The sequence below is a fragment of the Ambystoma mexicanum genome, chromosome 14 (assembly GCF_040938575.1).
Source record: "Ambystoma mexicanum isolate Mex_15411 chromosome 14, UKY_AmexF1_1, whole genome shotgun sequence".
Lineage (NCBI taxonomy): Eukaryota > Metazoa > Chordata > Amphibia > Caudata > Ambystomatidae > Ambystoma > Ambystoma mexicanum.
Window position 1 is genome coordinate 628,516,739 of NC_090940.1, and position 17,101 is coordinate 628,533,839.

The 17,101-nt window shown below is 47.3% G+C and overlaps 1 protein-coding gene across 1 annotated transcript in view; it reads left to right on the forward strand.

Moving 5' to 3' along the window:
• Positions 1–17,101, forward strand: part of ARID4A (AT-rich interaction domain 4A) — a 275,404-nt gene that overhangs the window by 135,862 nt on the left and 122,441 nt on the right. Inside the window, exon 11 of the mRNA XM_069638092.1 lies at positions 12,092–12,261. Within this exon, the coding sequence (XP_069494193.1) occupies positions 12,092–12,261 (170 nt within the window). The remainder of the gene's footprint in view (positions 1–12,091; positions 12,262–17,101) is intronic.

Below are 17,101 nucleotides of genomic sequence, written 5' to 3' on the forward strand. Positions count from 1 at the left end.
CACATTCGTCCGCTCCACACATTCGTCCGCTCCACACATTCGTCCGTTCAGCACACTCGTCCGCTCCACACTATTCGTCCGCACCAAAACGCTCATCCGTTCCACACACAACATCCATTTCACACACTCACCCGACATCACACATTCATCTTTTCGCACATTCGTCCGCTCTATCAGCTCATCTGCGCCGCTCGTACGTCTGCTCCACGTATTCGTTTGATTCGGAACACTCATCCGCTCTCCGCACTCATCCGCTCTCCGCACTCATCCGCTCTCCGCACTCATCCGCTCTCCGCACTCATCCGCTCTCCGCACTCATCCGCTCTCCGCACTCATCCGCTCTCCGCACTCATCCGCTCTCCGCACTCATCCGCTCTCCGCACTCATCCGCTCTCCGCACTCATCCGCTCTCCGCACTCATCCGCTCTCCGCACTCATCCGCTCTCCGCACTCATCCGCTCTCCGCACTCATCCGCTCTCCGCACTCATCCGCTCTCCGCACTCATCCGCTCTCCGCACTCATCCGCTCTCCGCACTCATCCGCTCTCCGCACTCATCCGCTCTCCGCACTCATCCGCTCTCCGCACTCATCCGCTCTCCGCACTCATCCGCTCTCCGCACTCATCCGCTCTCCGCACTCATCCGCTCTCCGCACTCATCCGCTCTCCGCACTCATCCGCTCTCCGCACTCATCCGCTCTCCGCACTCATCCGCTCTCCGCACTCATCCGCTCTCCGCACTCATCCGCTCTCCGCACTCATCCGCTCTCCGCACTCATCCGCTCTCCGCACTCATCCGCTCTCCGCACTCATCCGCTCTCCGCACTCATCCGCTCTCCGCACTCATCCGCTCTCCGCACTCATCCGCTCTCCGCACTCATCCGCTCTCCGCACTCATCCGCTCTCCGCACTCAACTGCATCCTACGCTTCTGCGCTCTTCACTCAGTCGTTCTCCACACTCATCCGCTCTCCGCACTCATCCGCTCTCCGCACTCATCCGCTCTCCGCACTCATCCGCTCTCCGCACTCATCCGCTCTCCGCACTCATCCGCTCTCCGCACTCAACTGCATCCTACGCTTCTGCGCTCTTCACTCAGTCGTTCTCCACACTCGCTCTGTGCTTTCTACATTCAGTCGCTCTCCACGCTACTGCGCTCTCCACACTCATCCGCTCTCCACACTCATCCGCTTTCTACACTCATCCGCTCTCATACTCATTCGCTCTCACTCATCCGCTCTCGCGGCTCAACTGTATCTTACGCTTCTGCGCTCTCCGCTCAGTCGTTTTCCACATTCGCTCTGTGCTTTTCGACATTCAGTCGTTCTCCACGCTCCTCCACTCTTCATGCTCCTCCGCTCTTCAATATTCATCCGCTCTCCACGCTCATCCGCTCTCCACGCTCATCCGCTCTCCACGCTCATCCGCTCTCCACGCTCATCCGCTCTCCACGCTCTCCACGCTCATCCGCTCTCCACGCTCATCCGCTCTCCACGCTCATCCGCTCTCCACGCTCATCCGCTCTCCACGCTCATCCGCTCTCCACGCTCCACACTCATCTGCTCTCCATACTCATCCGATTTCCACGCTCGTCCGTTCTCCATGTTCGTCCGTTCTTGACGTTCATCCGCCCTCTTCGCTCGTCACTTCTAGATTCTCATTCACTCTAACACTTTCGTCTGGTCAAGCGTCCATCCAGATCTCCTAGTTTTCTAATGATTTATTCATATTATCCACTTCACTGTTTTGATCTACATTATTCGTTTGGTATTGTTTGTTTTATGGTTTTGATTTTATTTATTTATTATTTTTTTTTTTTTTTTTTTTTAGTTGTACATTTCTTGCTTCCGGTCAAATTGCTGGTTAGTTTTAGGGGAAGAGCCAGGTTTTCAGTAGTTTGCGGAAGGCCGTTAAGTCTTCAGTTAGGCGGATGTGGGGTGGGAGCGAGTTCCATAGGGTTGGGGCTAGCGTTGAGAATGATGATCCGCCTAACCTGGTTGAGTTTGTCTTAGGGATTACTAGGAGGCCGGCTGAGCTTGATCTTAGGGTGCGAGTGGGGTGATAAGGTATTAGCTTGTCTTGAAGATATTGCGGTCCGGTTTTATGTAGTGCTCGATGGGAGAGGCATAAGGTTTTGAAAGCTACCCTACGGGCTACTGGAAGCCAGTGCAGTGTCTTAAGGGCTGGGGATACGTGGTCTCTTGGACCGAGCGCGAGTAGCATTTTGGCTGCCGCGTTTTGTGCTCTTTGGAGTTTGTTTAGTTGGTAGGCATAGGGAGTTTCCGTAGTCCAGTCTTGATATGACAATTGATTGGACCGCGGAGACTCTGTTGGGAAATGAGAGATATGGAAGGATGCTCCTAAGATTTTTGAGGTGGTAGTGGCAGGATTTTGAGACATTGTTGACTTGGCGCGAGAGTGTTAGGTCAGAGTCTAAGGTGCATCCAAGATTTTTCACTGTGTTGGAGGGTGTCGGTGAGTTGCCCATGGCGGGTGGCCAGGGTAGTGGGTGCGGAAGAAGATCGAGCTTGCCGCAAATCATGATTTCTATTTTGGAGGGGTTTAACAGGAGGTGGCTTTGGGTCATCCAGAGTTCTATGTTAAGGAGGCAGGATGCCAGGTCGGGTCGGGATTCGGGTTTCGAGTTCAGGATTTTTAGAATTAGTTGAGTGTCGTCGGCGTAGTTGTAACACAGGATGTTGTGTGAACGAATTATTGGTGGGAGGGTGATCAGGTAGAGATTGAACAGGAGGGCGGATAGACATGCTCCCTGAGGGACTCCCGTGTCGACAGGTCGGGGTTGTGAGGTAAAGCTGGAGAGTGTCGTTATTTGGTGCCTGTCTTTGAGGAATGAAGCTATCCATTTAAGGGCGGTTCTGCGGATTCCTATGGAGTGGAGTCGGTCTAGGAGGATTGAGTGATTGATCGTGTCAAAGGTGGCCGATAGGTCGAGGAGGATTAGTGCGGCGCATCCGGCGGAGTCTGCTGTCACTTTAAGGTCATCCCAGATCGAGGTTAGGGTGGTTTCAGTCCCGTGGCGTGATCTGAAACCTGATTGGGCTGGGTCTAGGAGGTGGTTGGTTTCGACAAAGGAGTTTAGTTGGGAGTAGGCGGTTCGGTCAATGAGTTTGGCAAGGAACCTAGTGTTTGAGATTGGGCGGTAGTTTTTGGGCTCGAGTGGGTCGAGCAATGGTTTTTTAATTAGAGGTTTGACGTGCACCGTTTTGAATGCGTCGGGAAAGATACCGGAGGAGAGGGAGGAATTTATGATAGATCTTGCGTATTCTCCTGTGCAGGTTGAGGCAAAAATTTCTTTAAGGGTTGTGGCTGGGCAGGGGTCCAGTGGTGAACCAGAAGGTTTGCGGGCAGATAGCAGTTTGAGAAACTGTTCTGGCGATATTGGACTAAAGGATTCAAACGTTGGTTGCGTGGAGGTTGCAGTGCTGGGCGGTATGGGCGGAGGATTGCTCGGTGGCTGAAGTTGAGCCATCTTAGTGTTTAGAGTTTTTGTTCTTTCGATAGCCGTGTTGTGAAAGTGGAGGGAGAGTGAGTCGCACAGTGATTGTGTGGCGGTCGGGCTGGTTGTATTGCAAGCAGGATTGGTGAATTCTGAGATGATTTTGTGGAGTTCTTTGCTTGGGTTTTTGCAGTTTAGGATTCGGGTGTTGTAGTGGGCTTTTTTTGCTTTCCGGATTTCGGACTTATATTGATAGAGGTGACGGGCCAAGGTGGTCCTGTTTTCGTGGGTTTTCTTTCTGCCATTTGCGTTCTAGGTATTTGTAAAGTCGTTTAGTGGTCTTCAACTCAGGAGTGAACCATCTGGGGAAAGGGGCGCAGCGGGTTGATGGTTTGCATGGGGGGGTGAGTCGTAAAAGAGGTGCGTTGAGCCATGAGTCAAAGGCCTCAGGGGTTAATTTGTTGTCGGGAGGGCAGGTGGGTGGTGGAGATTGGAGGAGTGCCTCAGCTAGGCCCGGGGTGATCGTTAATTTTTTCCAGCGTTTGCGTAAAATCGGAGGTTCGGATGCAAGTACGGTAAGGGGGGTCAGGTGAGTGGATGGCGAACGAGAGAATGAAGTGATCTGACCAGATGATTGGGGTGGGGGGCTTTAAATGAATCAGGGTGTTGGAGCTAAAGATGGCATAGAGAGTGTGTCCTTTGTAATGAGTCGGGCCGTTTATGTGGGGTTGGAGATTAATTGCATCTAAACCATCAACCAGGGAGTGTGTCATAGGGTTGGTGGGGATGTCGAGCCATATGTTGAAGTCACCAAGGAGGGTGAGGTTGGAATGGTTTAGTTGCATGGTGGCGATTGAGTCGCAAAGGTTGTTTGCGAATTGTCTATCGTAACCAGGGGGCCTGTAGATTATTAAGAAACTGTGAGAGAGCGATGGGGAGAGGGAAAGTTTAACGAGGAGAGATTCGCAGGAAGGGATGGAGGGTTGGTTGTCGATGATCGAGGCGTGGAAAAGAGATTTGAAAGCGAATGCTGCCCCACCTCCTCTGGATGGACGGTTCAGTGGGATGAGGGAGTAGTCAGGGGGAAAGGCTTCACTACAGGAACCGGGAAAGGCTCTGCCCACACCTTAACTTTAGTGCTTGTACAGTCTTTAGGATACCAATTGTTAGAAATCCTGCTCCCAGCCATTTTTTTGTTTCAAGGCTTCTGCTGTTCATGAGAACCACACGGTAGCCTCAAAGTGGCTGTTGGACCATGTAGGCTCCTGTGAGGCCACAATGGCAGCCTCCATTTTGCTCTTCACTGGTTTAGGCCAGTGTAGGTCCCTGAATGTCTCGGTTCCTGTAGGGGTTGATTTGACTAAGTGGCCGTTCAGTAACGGGAATGGTTGGTCTTGTCCTTTACCCCACCCCTCTTTAGTGATTAGTGGCTGGCCTTTGGCCAACCCCCGCCCTTGTGCAATGGCCTTTAGGCTTTGTCCTGGCCCTGTTTCTCTTGCTGCTTTTTCCCTGCATCTCTGAGGTCGTATTCTCCCTGCTGGGTTTTGCTCTCCACTCAGTTTTCTTTGCTGTTTTCCACCACTTCCTGATGTTTCCCACCAGAATCTTCTGCTTGGCTGTGGGTCACTACAGTACGACCAAGGGTGCATCCAGCCATTGTCCCCGTCCTTAGTTTGCTGCTGTGCAGACTTCCTCTTTTATCCACTAAGGGGCCGTCCTTGAAGTTGCCATATTTTCTTTGAGTCTCCTTGCCAGATTTTCCACTCCCGACATGGAAGTAGACCTCTTAAGAAGACCATTTTGCTTCTTTCCTTGGTCACTGGGATTGGTGCTGGCTCTCATTGTGAATCAAATTCTAGAAACCACACTTTTGAAAAGAGGCGCCGTCATTGTGGAGGACGTTTTCTGTTGCAAGAGCCATTGTCACAGACACTGCCCAAGTGAGTTCCTGCCTTTTGGGAACTGGGGTGGTTAATTATTTGTGATGCCCTTGTGGGGGTCCCTCTGGTGTGAGGTTGAGATTTCACATAGACTTCTATTGAAGGTCCTCTTGCTCTGCTGCATCTTCCACTGGGCTTTTTCTTTGTTGTTGGACCTAAGGAACGCTTTTTTGGAGTCCATTCTGTCCTTCCCTGGGGGAGCTTGCTGCAGAATCCGTGCCGGCGGGTAGATCTGACTTACCGTCCCTAATGTGGATTGCTCATTGACTCCCTTTCATTCCTATGCAACTAGCTCTGTGAAACTGCCTCTGAGGTATGCACCTGGCGCCCCAAAGGATTTGTGAGCTCTAGATCAAGTGTTATTGTGGTACTCTTTGATTTTAAAGTCATTCTCTGCATTTCTGCAATGGAATTGTATTTTTAACATTGTGGTTCACCTTGGTGGCGATGTGAATATTTTTGTAACTGAAATGTAGCAACATGGGAACTGTTAATAAAAATGCTCTAATTCTTGAACAGTTCTGGCTTTGGTTTAAGATGGTTTCTCTTAGGCTTGCCCAAGAGGGATTTTGAGAAATCTGCTTTTACTACAGAGGCACTGAGCAGATCTCATTAGGAGCATTCAAGAGTTTGTCTGAACCTCGTGCTTCTGTACCAGGGGAGTTGTTTAGGCAAGATTCTTTGAAGGCATGATTAATCTAGTCCTGCTGCTGCACATCCTGAATTCATGCTTCCATGTACTGTATCAGTCCTTTGCTGATTCCAAGGTCTTCAAGGGAAATGGCAAAGATGTCAGACTTGTGGGTCTATCAGAATTGACCCAAAATTCAAGGGGATAGGCAAGTTGGGTCAAAATGCTACCTCCTTACAGGTCCACATAGACGTGTGTGGGGTTCCTAATGAATGTGGTGCCCCCTCAGCAAATCCCAGACTCCCTAGAATCTTCTGGGACTGTGGAATGGTTGCGTAATCCTGCAAGTCACTTGAGGTGTCCAAAAGACTACTGGTAGAGTGACTTAAGCATGGCCTCTGGTCACCTAGTCAGATGTCCCAGAGATTACTTCAGCTTCCATTACAAGGGGGAGTGGGGTTGTGTAAGACCGAGAAAGCGAGTTGTGGCTTGGCTTACTACTGGAATCGTAATGACCCCCCCTCTGCCCCCGTAAAAACAGCATGTAGTGACTGCCCACCTTTAGATAACTGATGGAAAGTTCATTCTCTCTTGGTGTCTAAGAAAGCGCCATCCGCAAAGTGTTTTGCTTGTGAATGACTTGGAAAAAAGAGCTATCTTTAAAAGCACAGGTCTTCTCTCGGAAGTTAAGTTGAATTCATTCCACTTCTATCAAGGGTCAACTTCCTAAGGGGGTCTTTGTTGAGTAGAACACCCACATTTTGCTCTGGCAGCCCCCTGTACATTTTGCTTGTTTAATTTCTCTGTGTGAAGAATGCAACCATCTGCACAGTGGTTGTGCGCTCACCTGTGCTTTTTTTTTTTTTTTGTTGAAATTTTAAATGAAATTGACTGATGGTAGAACAACCTCCGGAAAATGTGTGGGGCTAATCCGCACACATTTTCCTTTGCTCACCGCACAACATAAGCATACCTGTGTACTCTGGGTGGACACAGCCTGCAGGTGCCGTCCCCCCTGTCATATTTAGTTGGGATATAACAGTCCATGTCATCTCAGAAGGGGGAGGGCCAAAGCTACCCCTGCCATGGCCTGCCTAATTAACTGACAAAGACTCCGTGGAGCCACCCTGTTCTTTTGTTGAGCCCTGTAGCTGTCGGCAGCATTCACATACCAATCGGAGTTTAATTCAAACGGGCCCATGTGAGGCCTGGCTGCAGAGACTAACAAAGGAGACAGGAAACGCGGATACCCTTTCATATGCACTCTGTAAACCTGATGCCAGTTCCTGCCCTCCGTTCGATTGACAGTGAAATGTCATACATGGGACTGCATGTTTACAGTAGTCCTCCCCGCAGGGAGACTCCAATCCAAAGGTTAAAGTATGTGGATTGATGGAGCCAGAAAGACTGGTCTCGCCACACCTGCTGCTTTAATTGAGAGCTCCATTAACGAGAGAGACACTTTGATCCACAACAGATAAGAAGACTGGTGGGACTTGGTATCACATGTTTTCACCCCTTTACTTTTTCTGTTGCAAATCGCTCTGGTTATGCCCTTATGCATACAGGAGGTTGTTGGTGGGGGACCCAGGAAGGGTTTTCCAAGGTAGGTTTACCCTACACCAATCCCTGTGGTCCAGTTGGCTTTAAAAGAGGACAGATCATCTGAAGGCTTCACCAGAAGCTAAAGGAGGAACCCCTCATTGGACCCTGGCTGAAGGTACAGTGTGTCTCACCTTCTTCCAGTGAAGGAAGGCCAGGGCCTCCAAGAGGGAAGCCAGATCTGTCACCTAAACATCTCCCAGGGAACAGAGGGAGATGCTGAATCAAGAGGACCCTCCACCAGCTCCAGAACAGATACCCAGCCAGCACACAGCAGTGTGCCCTGTTGAGTTCTGCAGCAAGCTTCAAGGGTGGGAAGTGCCAGAGAATCTCTGAACCAAACCAAGCACGAGGCAGCTGCCTGCAACACACTCAACTTCGGGCCGTCCGCCTTAAAGGACAAGACAACTCCAGTGAAGCTAGGAGGAGTGCACCGACCAACATCCGGTTTAAAGGACATTTTTGAGCCAGTCTAGCTGCAACAGACTGTACAGCTGACTGTTATGCTGCAGTCATCATAGCCGTCGGATGCCTCGACCAGTGCTTCAGAACCGCGGACCAGCACTGAGACGATGATTCCAGACCCCTATCCGCCATGTAGGCCAGCCTGCAGCCTTCCTTCCAGCTTCGCTCACCGAACTGCCTGCTGCCTGATATCAGCAGCTGTCTCCTGTCTTGAACTCTTGTCGCAGAAGCTGCAATGCACCCTGAAACGGACTCTGCCCTTTTGAGCACCAATAACTCCTACAGCACACGGTACATTGTGGTTCTGACTCCCTGGTCTTCTCCGAAGGCCCCTAGTGCCATTTTACGACCCATTGCTCCTTTTGTGCTGAAATCAAGTATCCTTTAACTATTGCGATTATTTAATATACTGACTACCCTCGGGTCAGAAAGTGCATCTATTTCCTTCTTTAAAACTCTGTCCTCTGCATTCCTTTTTAAGGGTGGGTTGTATTTCGTATTGCGCTGAAACTGTCTGTTGTGATAATAATAAAGTAGATATTTGTATACAAACTTGACTCGACTGTCCCTTTTATCGTTTGGTAATAATTGTATTTTTTGCTGCGTTGCAACTTACCAATGAGCCACAACCTTTCAGAGATAAGCCTGCTATTCCGTCCACGTTATCAAAATAGGACAAGAGGGTTTATAATTTGCTTGTGTTTCCAATCTGTTTGGATCCCTTCTGGTGTACTAGAGGTCTGGGGCTGATTGATGGTTTAGAAACCGCTATTCATCCCTGGACCACTGGTGCCCGGAAGTTGATTCATCACACTGTCAGGATTATTGCAAAGCTATGAGATTCCCTTTGACCCTGGTGTATCCCAAAGGTAACTCTGGCAAGCCAGAAGGATTCAGACCAGAAGAAATACTTGTCTTTATTCAAATTGAAAGGAAAACTCCTCAATAATCATATTGTTAAAGGGAGTTCCCTTCCTATTAAACTAAGGCGCTCGTCAAAAGAAACATGTAATCCTTTGTCCAAACCTATCCACTAAACTGGCCCTACCACTTAGACAAAATATAAACTAAAATTAGGTGAGTGTCCTGCACTCAGTCCTGAATGTTAGATTTCCCAGAGAGTCCAGGAATCTCTCCTGTTTTTCATGATTTCTTCAAATTAACAGTGCTCCTTATTTCACCCTTCCAGGCAGTTTATCAAAAAATCAGTTCCTCTGGGGTTTCTAAAGATCAAATAAGAAAACGTTCTGGGGTAGGCGCACAAATGTCCAAGTTCCTTATATGGAGAGATTTTCCTGCTCCCTCTCCGCCACTTGTGTTGCTCTCGCCCCGCTAAATTTGGGGTTTGGGTTCCTGAAGGGCCACCACGTCTCTTTGCTTTCTTTATTGGGCCTTCCTGGCTGTTTTGAGTTTTTGTCCCAATACTTAATTTGACTCTCTGGGGCATCGGGGTGCCGCTTATGCTTATGGTTCACCCAGCTCTGGTGGGTGTTTGTGACCCTTCTGTGGGTTTATCCTCTAGTTTCTCGGGCTCGCGTAACCCTTCTTTCTCTTTCAGTCTTTCTTTCAGGGCCTCTGTGACCATGTACTTCTATTAGTGCTCTCTGTTCCCTCTCAACCTGGGCAACCTGTGTACCTTCTGCATTGCAGGGAGATGTTTCTCTGCAGCAGCGCTCCTCCAACAGTTGGTCTTCTGGGCTTAATATGAGCAGTCTCCTTACTTCACTAATTTGAGGCGTTCTTGCACCCTCCTGCTTTCTCGTTCAGAGCAGAGGATTCACTCCTCCCACAGGTCCTGGTTTTCCGGGTTCTTTCGCAAGCACCAGGCCACCACGTCCTTGGCGTGGTCCCACCTCCAGGTATGTTTTGCTTTGGTTGGTGTTGGCTTTTCGGCCCTGGTGCACCTCTGTATCTGGACGGTGGCCTCTTTCCTTGGCCTTCGCCCCTCTCTGCGCCACAACCTGCTCTGCTGTGCAATGTGGCTCTGCCCCTTGATGAAGTACTTTTTTCAGAGCCTTGCCTCTGCGTGTGGTTTCTTAGTTGACCCTGTGACCAAAGACGGTGTAACATTCACCACAAGTTGTCAAACAGGTGTAAAGTTCATAATTACCTTGAGCCAAGCACATAGTGGTATTATCAGAATTGCTGACTCTCATGAAAGCTGATATATGGCGTATAGGGAGTTACTCCCTGGGAACGGGAGTCCTTGTCCCCTGAAGGAGCCTCACTCCCAGTGAGGTCCTGCTGTCACAAACTCCTAAGCATAGGTTTGCTTAGCAGGCTCACCTCCCCAACCTCTAAGGGGGTGGCTCCTCTTAGAGGAGAAGGGACGAAAGCCTTGGATTTGCCACATAGTGTGTTCTCTAAGAGTGTGCCCTTACTCAGTGAATTTTCACCCGTATAAAATAGTTCCACACGGTGAAATCCCTTTTACCTGCTTGGCAGCGTTTGACTTTCCCACTCACCTTGTTTCCGGACCCGGTACCCTCTTGCTGCAAGGATTCCAAATCTTTCTGAGCCAAACAAACCAATAACTGATCCCTGCACCTTAGGCAAGTGCTTTAGTTCCATCTCCCCAAATTGTTCAGCTCCTGATACCTATGCTGCCTCGATTCATGCATCTGCATTGTCAAAACTCCTATGTCCTTCTGTGGCTGGTCCTCTCCGGTATGACTTCGACACTTCTTGAACATGTGTCGTTCTTTCGGGGGTGTTCAGGGTGTGTCCGAGTTGACCCCATCTGCAGAAGCTGAAGTCTGTGTATGAAGACTACGTGGGAAACCTGAGTTACTGTCCAAAGTACCCCATCCGCACTCCACTGTAAGGTGCTGTGTGCTACATTAAAACAGTTGTCCCTGGGACTTGGACATCTTTTGCTTTTAATGTTAGTCTCTCCTACAACTCTATCAAGGTGCATTAAGCAGCTTTCTTCAAGGTGTGAGGTTTGTAGGATGTAGTAACTTGCTGCAAATTCCAGGGATCTTGGAGCAAGATTACCGAAGAAACCTGGGAATTTAATGTCACTTAAGCATAGGCACAAGTCGAGGCTCATGGAAGGCTGCTTTTGCTGTCAATTCGGAGCATCATTGGTCCATAAATTTAAGAACTGATCCAAGATTACCAGTTTCTTTTGAAGCTGACCGGAGTTGCACACTTATTGTTTTTTGCATTCACACCCTGCTGCTGTAAGAGCTCTTTGCTTTTTAGAGGTGAGCTTAATTTACCATTGACTTTAGAAAGTGTGAACTGTTTACTAGCCTTTGGTTATGCACACTGGGACCTTCAGTAAAGATGTAGTCTATGAAATAGTGTTCAGACTAGGCAGATGGGCTGCCACTTCAAGAGCACAGTCAGAGTAAAAAACGTAAACTATTGCCCCCTTGGCAACTATGACCATTTGAATCTCATCCTGGTTGTGAGTAGCGCCCACAAAACCCCACACATTGCCATTGTAAGATCCTCTTTTTGTTATTTAGAATTCCATCTACTTACTCCTTTCTGTCCTCTGTCTGGATTCTTAATTTACTGGTCCACATTCTCAAACTTGTAAGTACTGCCAGGCGCCTGCTTGCAGGACTGCTGTGATCCCTGCAATGCTTGCTTCTGGATGGGATCCTGGTGGAAACTCCATAAACCTGTGTGGCTGGTGACCATACTGTTTTCAGCCGCTCATCCCAGATTGGGAGGCCTCAGTCTTAACTAATGTCAAGATGTGAAACCTCTTGAGCTCCCATTGACGCCACAGCATGTTTAACATAAACGAGCATTTTAGGGATCCACCCTAAAGCACATCTTTTGGGGATTTAGTCCGATTGTGATCAGTAACTAAGGTGAAATCATTAAGTAGATGACATGATCCACACTGGAGTTATTTTGAGGATATAAGGCTGTGGCTGTTCGTGTGCCCCAGGTATACCCTCAATTTAATGATCTGCATGTGTCTGACCGTCTGCTTCTTTTTCATGTGACTTGTATGTAACAAATCCTTGATCTTTCAGGTTTAGAGGAAGCAAGTTGTTTCTTTAAAACGAGGGGTGTCCCTGATAATTGGAAAATGGACATGAGTGAGATTTTAGAGTCCTCCAGCAGTGACGATGAAGATATTGAGGCCGAAGGAAGTGATGAGGAAAAGCACAAAGTGGAGGAGGAAGAAAAAGTTGAGACTGTGGTAAGTTTTTTGCTATATGATTTTTGTTTTTAGTGAAGAGCAAAATAAATGGTTGGATGAGATGGTTCCCTCTGGTGACTATTCTCTCTCTGGGATAATCTCCATAGGACCTGTGGGGGAACACTTTTCTAATCTATTTTTGGTGTGCAATACAGGAAAAACAGGGCCGTGGTTTTTGAACGTCTGCCCCTCATGACCCACAAATGCATGTAGGTGTGCGTTGTTGCAAAGGAGTAAGATGCCATGAGTTCATCCCTGACTGTATTTTATCAGAGTGGGTGGGACGTGTTTCTTCCCACGTGATCTCAAGATCTAGTTTGACATTTCAAGCTCCTACATAAACCCTAAACTGTTTACAATATTTTAGGGCCCCTGTTCTGTCTGGAAGTAGAAAGTTATATTTCTTGTCATCCCGAGTTTGTATTTCATTTAATCTAAAAATAATACTTTTCATGCCACAGCAGGTCCAAACTCCCACTTTTTTGTTTAGTCTGCTGCCTAATTGCGTTTTACTTAAACTGTATGATAAAGCATGTTCTCAAGGTATGTATGTATGTGTGTATATATATATTACTATATCCTATGCAGTACTTACTTGTAAATGGTACATAGCTAATGTATACATATTTGATTTGTAGGTTTGTCAGTCTAATTCTAATGGCGAAAATGAATTGGAAGGAGACGCATATATTTGCTTTTTTTTAGTCCTGTTTTGATTGAAGTGGTGGGTCTTCAGCTGGTGTCTTGGATGTCTGTCTTGCAAACATTCATTACAGTTCTTCTGTTGCAATGTAGCCAGTGGGATGGCTGTGGTGTCAGCTAAGATGACCAATTTTTAGTGTAGTTTGGATAGAATGTAATTAAAAGCTGCAGGCACTCTTTACACTAATTTAGGCTTGCACCAAACAGACAAGGTCCGCTACACCTATAGAACACTAAAATAATGGCACACAGCTATTCTAGGCAGTTAAAACCTAAGGATTTAATATAGGATTACTGTTGCTTTTCAGATTAATGGACCACAGACTGAGGTAAGCAATAACTCTAACTTATTTTAGGATGGCACAAGGCAGACCAAGGCTAGTAAAACCCACAATACACTTATTAAGAATTGCATACAGCTATTCAAGACAAGTAGCAAGTAAAACCCATGGTAGATTTATTCTAGACGGGGTACACAGCAGGTGGGGGGGGAGCACGACCCAGTTGGTGTACATTTACAGTTATCCCAAAAGAAATAGTAAAGTGAAGCCAACAGCATTGCTTTTTGGAAGAGGCACAACCAATTCACAGGTGAGGAAAAATAACCTTTCATATACTTTTTCAGAATGGCAGAACTCGTTCAAGGTAAGTAAGAACGTTTGTAACTGCTCGCTCTCAGAGTGGCACATCGCGGGTATAATATGGAAATGAAAGGGTAACTCGGGAGGGATGACAGTATGAGATTCTTTAACGAGAAAGGAAACTTGGTTTTTAAATGGGAATCATTTCACGGGACAACTCAGTTTGATAAGTAAATGACAAGTTTTACTGAGACTATATTTTAGTGGCTAGAAAAGAGGAACGCCGCCCCTTGAAGAGTTAATCTGCAGTTTTAACCCCCTCACACTGTGTGCCTCCTTTATGTGGGAATTTATTGAAAATAGTGTTAAGGACTTACACATGGACTGAAATGATTTGGAAAGAATGGGTCTAACACTTGGAGATCGCTACAGTTTTTCCTAAGAACAAGAGGATTCTGACAATTTTAAGGATTTTGCTACGGCAGTTACAGGATCTCTATGGAATTAAACCTAATACAAAGGAACCATGCAAGGGATGCAGTTTGTGTTTAATGGGGAAGGGAAATACTCAAAATAAGCACTTGAATGGGGTAGCTTGGACGGCAGACAGGGTTTCTGGACAGCGGGGCAAGATCTGGTCTCTTCAAACAGCGCCAGGCTCTCCTAGAATGGGACAGCTGGGCCTAGTCCTATCATTGGAAAGCGAGGTGCATCAGCTGGGCTCTCCTTGAATTATTGGCATTTTTGTGGGGTTTTTCTGGTTCTGCCTGAATAGGGTCCGCTAACTCTGGTGTGGCAGTGGAATCTTGCAAAGTGAATCTGGAATGTTGGGATCTGTGGATGCGCGTGAGTTGGAAAAGTCAGAGTCCAGAGCTCCCTATGCCTCCTCTTTATATAAGGGGCATGTCATCACAGGATTATACAATGGGGCAGACTAAAACTGCACACCTCGTAAAAATCTGATAGGTCAGCTGTGGAGGTCTCTGCCTCCCTGTCAGCCGGTTGGCTTGGGGGACATGACATCAGTTTTATGGTGTGTGCTTTATGATGTACAGGGCAATCCCACAGTTTCGTATGCCAAAATCAGTTATGACACAAAAATGCACCTTTTTACAATTGTTGCGCTTTTGAAAAGCACATGGGCAGATTCCATATTTTACACAGGACCTGCCATTCCAACTCCCAAGTTTGTACGACGTTGTTTAGTCCTTCTAATAATCTTTTGCAATTTTTGATGGGAACAGTTTCCCCTAAAAATCTACAAATGTACATATTTATACATATTATCACGGGGCATGTTTTCATTAATTTTCAAAGCTGTACCATGTATGATTTTCCCAGAAATGGCAACTTCTTGGGGTTTGTGACTCCAACATGCTAGGAACACCCAAGTCTTATTTAATGGTGCAAACATGACATTTAAACGGTCATTTCAAATGAATGTCTTTTTGATTACTGAAATAAGTGACATAATCTTGATTGCAGAGACTGTTCAGATCTGGGTTTGTTTTCCAGATATGTGCATTCCTTCCAACCCCCAGCCAAATGTCGGGCTCTGGTCATCTTAGCCTGGGATTGCCATGGATTTGCCTTTGAAGTTGGGTGGTTGAAGCTGAGGCGAAGTGTCAAGAGGATTTCACACCTCAGTGCCAGGGCAGTCTATTGTCTCATGCTGGAGCAGTGCTGCTTCGTCTGACGAGGGTGCTAGATTCTCCACCTTGGCCCCTTTCATGTGCCCAAGGGGGCAGGTCCACTTGGGGAAGGTGATTCTGTTCCCAGGGGAGGCAGGGCCCTTTGAAGCCAGGGCCTGACAAACCTGTTCTGTTGGCCTCACAGTAATTCCATTTATTTTTCTTCCCTTAACCAGAAAGCAAGTCTTTGGGGAATAAATATCATGTACAGATTTAAAGCAGGCCCCCCCCACCCACCCCCCCATCACATTTCTGTGCAAGCACAGGGCCCGAGTTTAACATTTCAGTTTGTAAAAGGCATTTTCTTGTTTGGTAAAAGCACCCTTTTACACGTGGGTTAATTTTCCTTGGATGTCACTTATAAATGCGTTTTTTCTCGCATCTATATTCGGAGCATTTCCGTGGCCCTAGTCAATTTCTACCACACAGAAATCTGTTCAACACAAGGGTCCTTTGAAACTGACATAAAAGAGAGGGCTTCTTGTGAAGAGTTTGCCTGTTATTTTGTTGCAAAAAGTAAAGCGTTAGCAGAGAACTTCACTCCAAGTCACTGCCACATTATCATTACATTTGTAAGTATCCTTTAATGTCTGAAAGGGAGCTCGGGCTATCTCCATCTTTTAACAAGGCATCATTACACCTCCACCTACCCTTCATTGCATCACCCTCCCTATCTATATTTATAAAAGTGAAAATGTGTGGGTTTTTTTGTGGCTTCGCAAAGCATTGTTCCATATACAATTCCACACTGTTTCACCAATCTGCACCAACATTTGTATAGTTACATGTGGACACGCCTTTCCCCGGATTTTCGCACCTTCACACATGAGACGGTTGCCTGAAATCGGCCAAACATCAATGTGGTTGTAGAAGGACCAGTCCTCGACCCTGAAAGCACGGTTTCGGGGACATTTGCACAGCAATGAACTGCACCATGCCAGGCTGAGGCAACAGGTGGGGAGAGAGCACAGTAGGTCCCAGTATGCAGAAGCACACCAACTTGCGCCTCCAAGCCATCCACCGCCGGCAACTCCAACCCCCCGCCGCCCCAACGTCTTTTCCAGGGTATGTCAGCCAGCCACACACACACACACCCCCATTCTCAGTGCAGTTAGTACAAAGCACAGCAAGCGATAAGCGAATCGGAACAGCGACCCACAGGATCATCGATTCATCAACAATTGAGAGTTGTCATGTCTGTCCACAGAGCCCATTCAGACAACAGGTACTTTTTGCTAGTTACCTAGAACGATCCTCACCAAATCATGGTCTGACCACAGCACTGGGTTTTCTTGCGAGTCTGCGATCAATCCCTTTTAAAGAGTTGTCTGCTGATAGGTCTATTCTGGAATAGAAGACAAAATACATCCAGGCTGGCTGCGCCCATGTACCCTCCTAAAATTTCTTGATGTCAGTAATACAAAGTCACTTCAATAAGCTTGCATTTTTTGAAAAACGTTATATTCTGTTTTCCAATAACAGCCACCACGTGTTTCGGCCACCTCTTGGTCTTCATCAGGGCTTACGTGGACCGTGTTCCTCTTTGGTCAACCAAACTCCTCCAAAATAATTCTTGCAGTGCTTCTTCGCATCAAGGTAATTCCTATAAATTCAGCTTGTCAGCCTTCATCTCAGCGCTGTATAACCAAGCAATGTTATGCCACTTATACGGTAAGCACGATGTGTTATTCATATATTGGAGTAATGGTACCAGCTCCATGATGGGGATGATGCGAGGCTTTGGGTACTTTCCTAAAATTTTTATCATAGAATAATGTTCTGCCACTAGTATGGCCACAGTTTCTTATTCATATTCTGGCGGGTTATGGCCAGCTCCCAGATGGGTAAATGTGTGCCTCTGTGTGG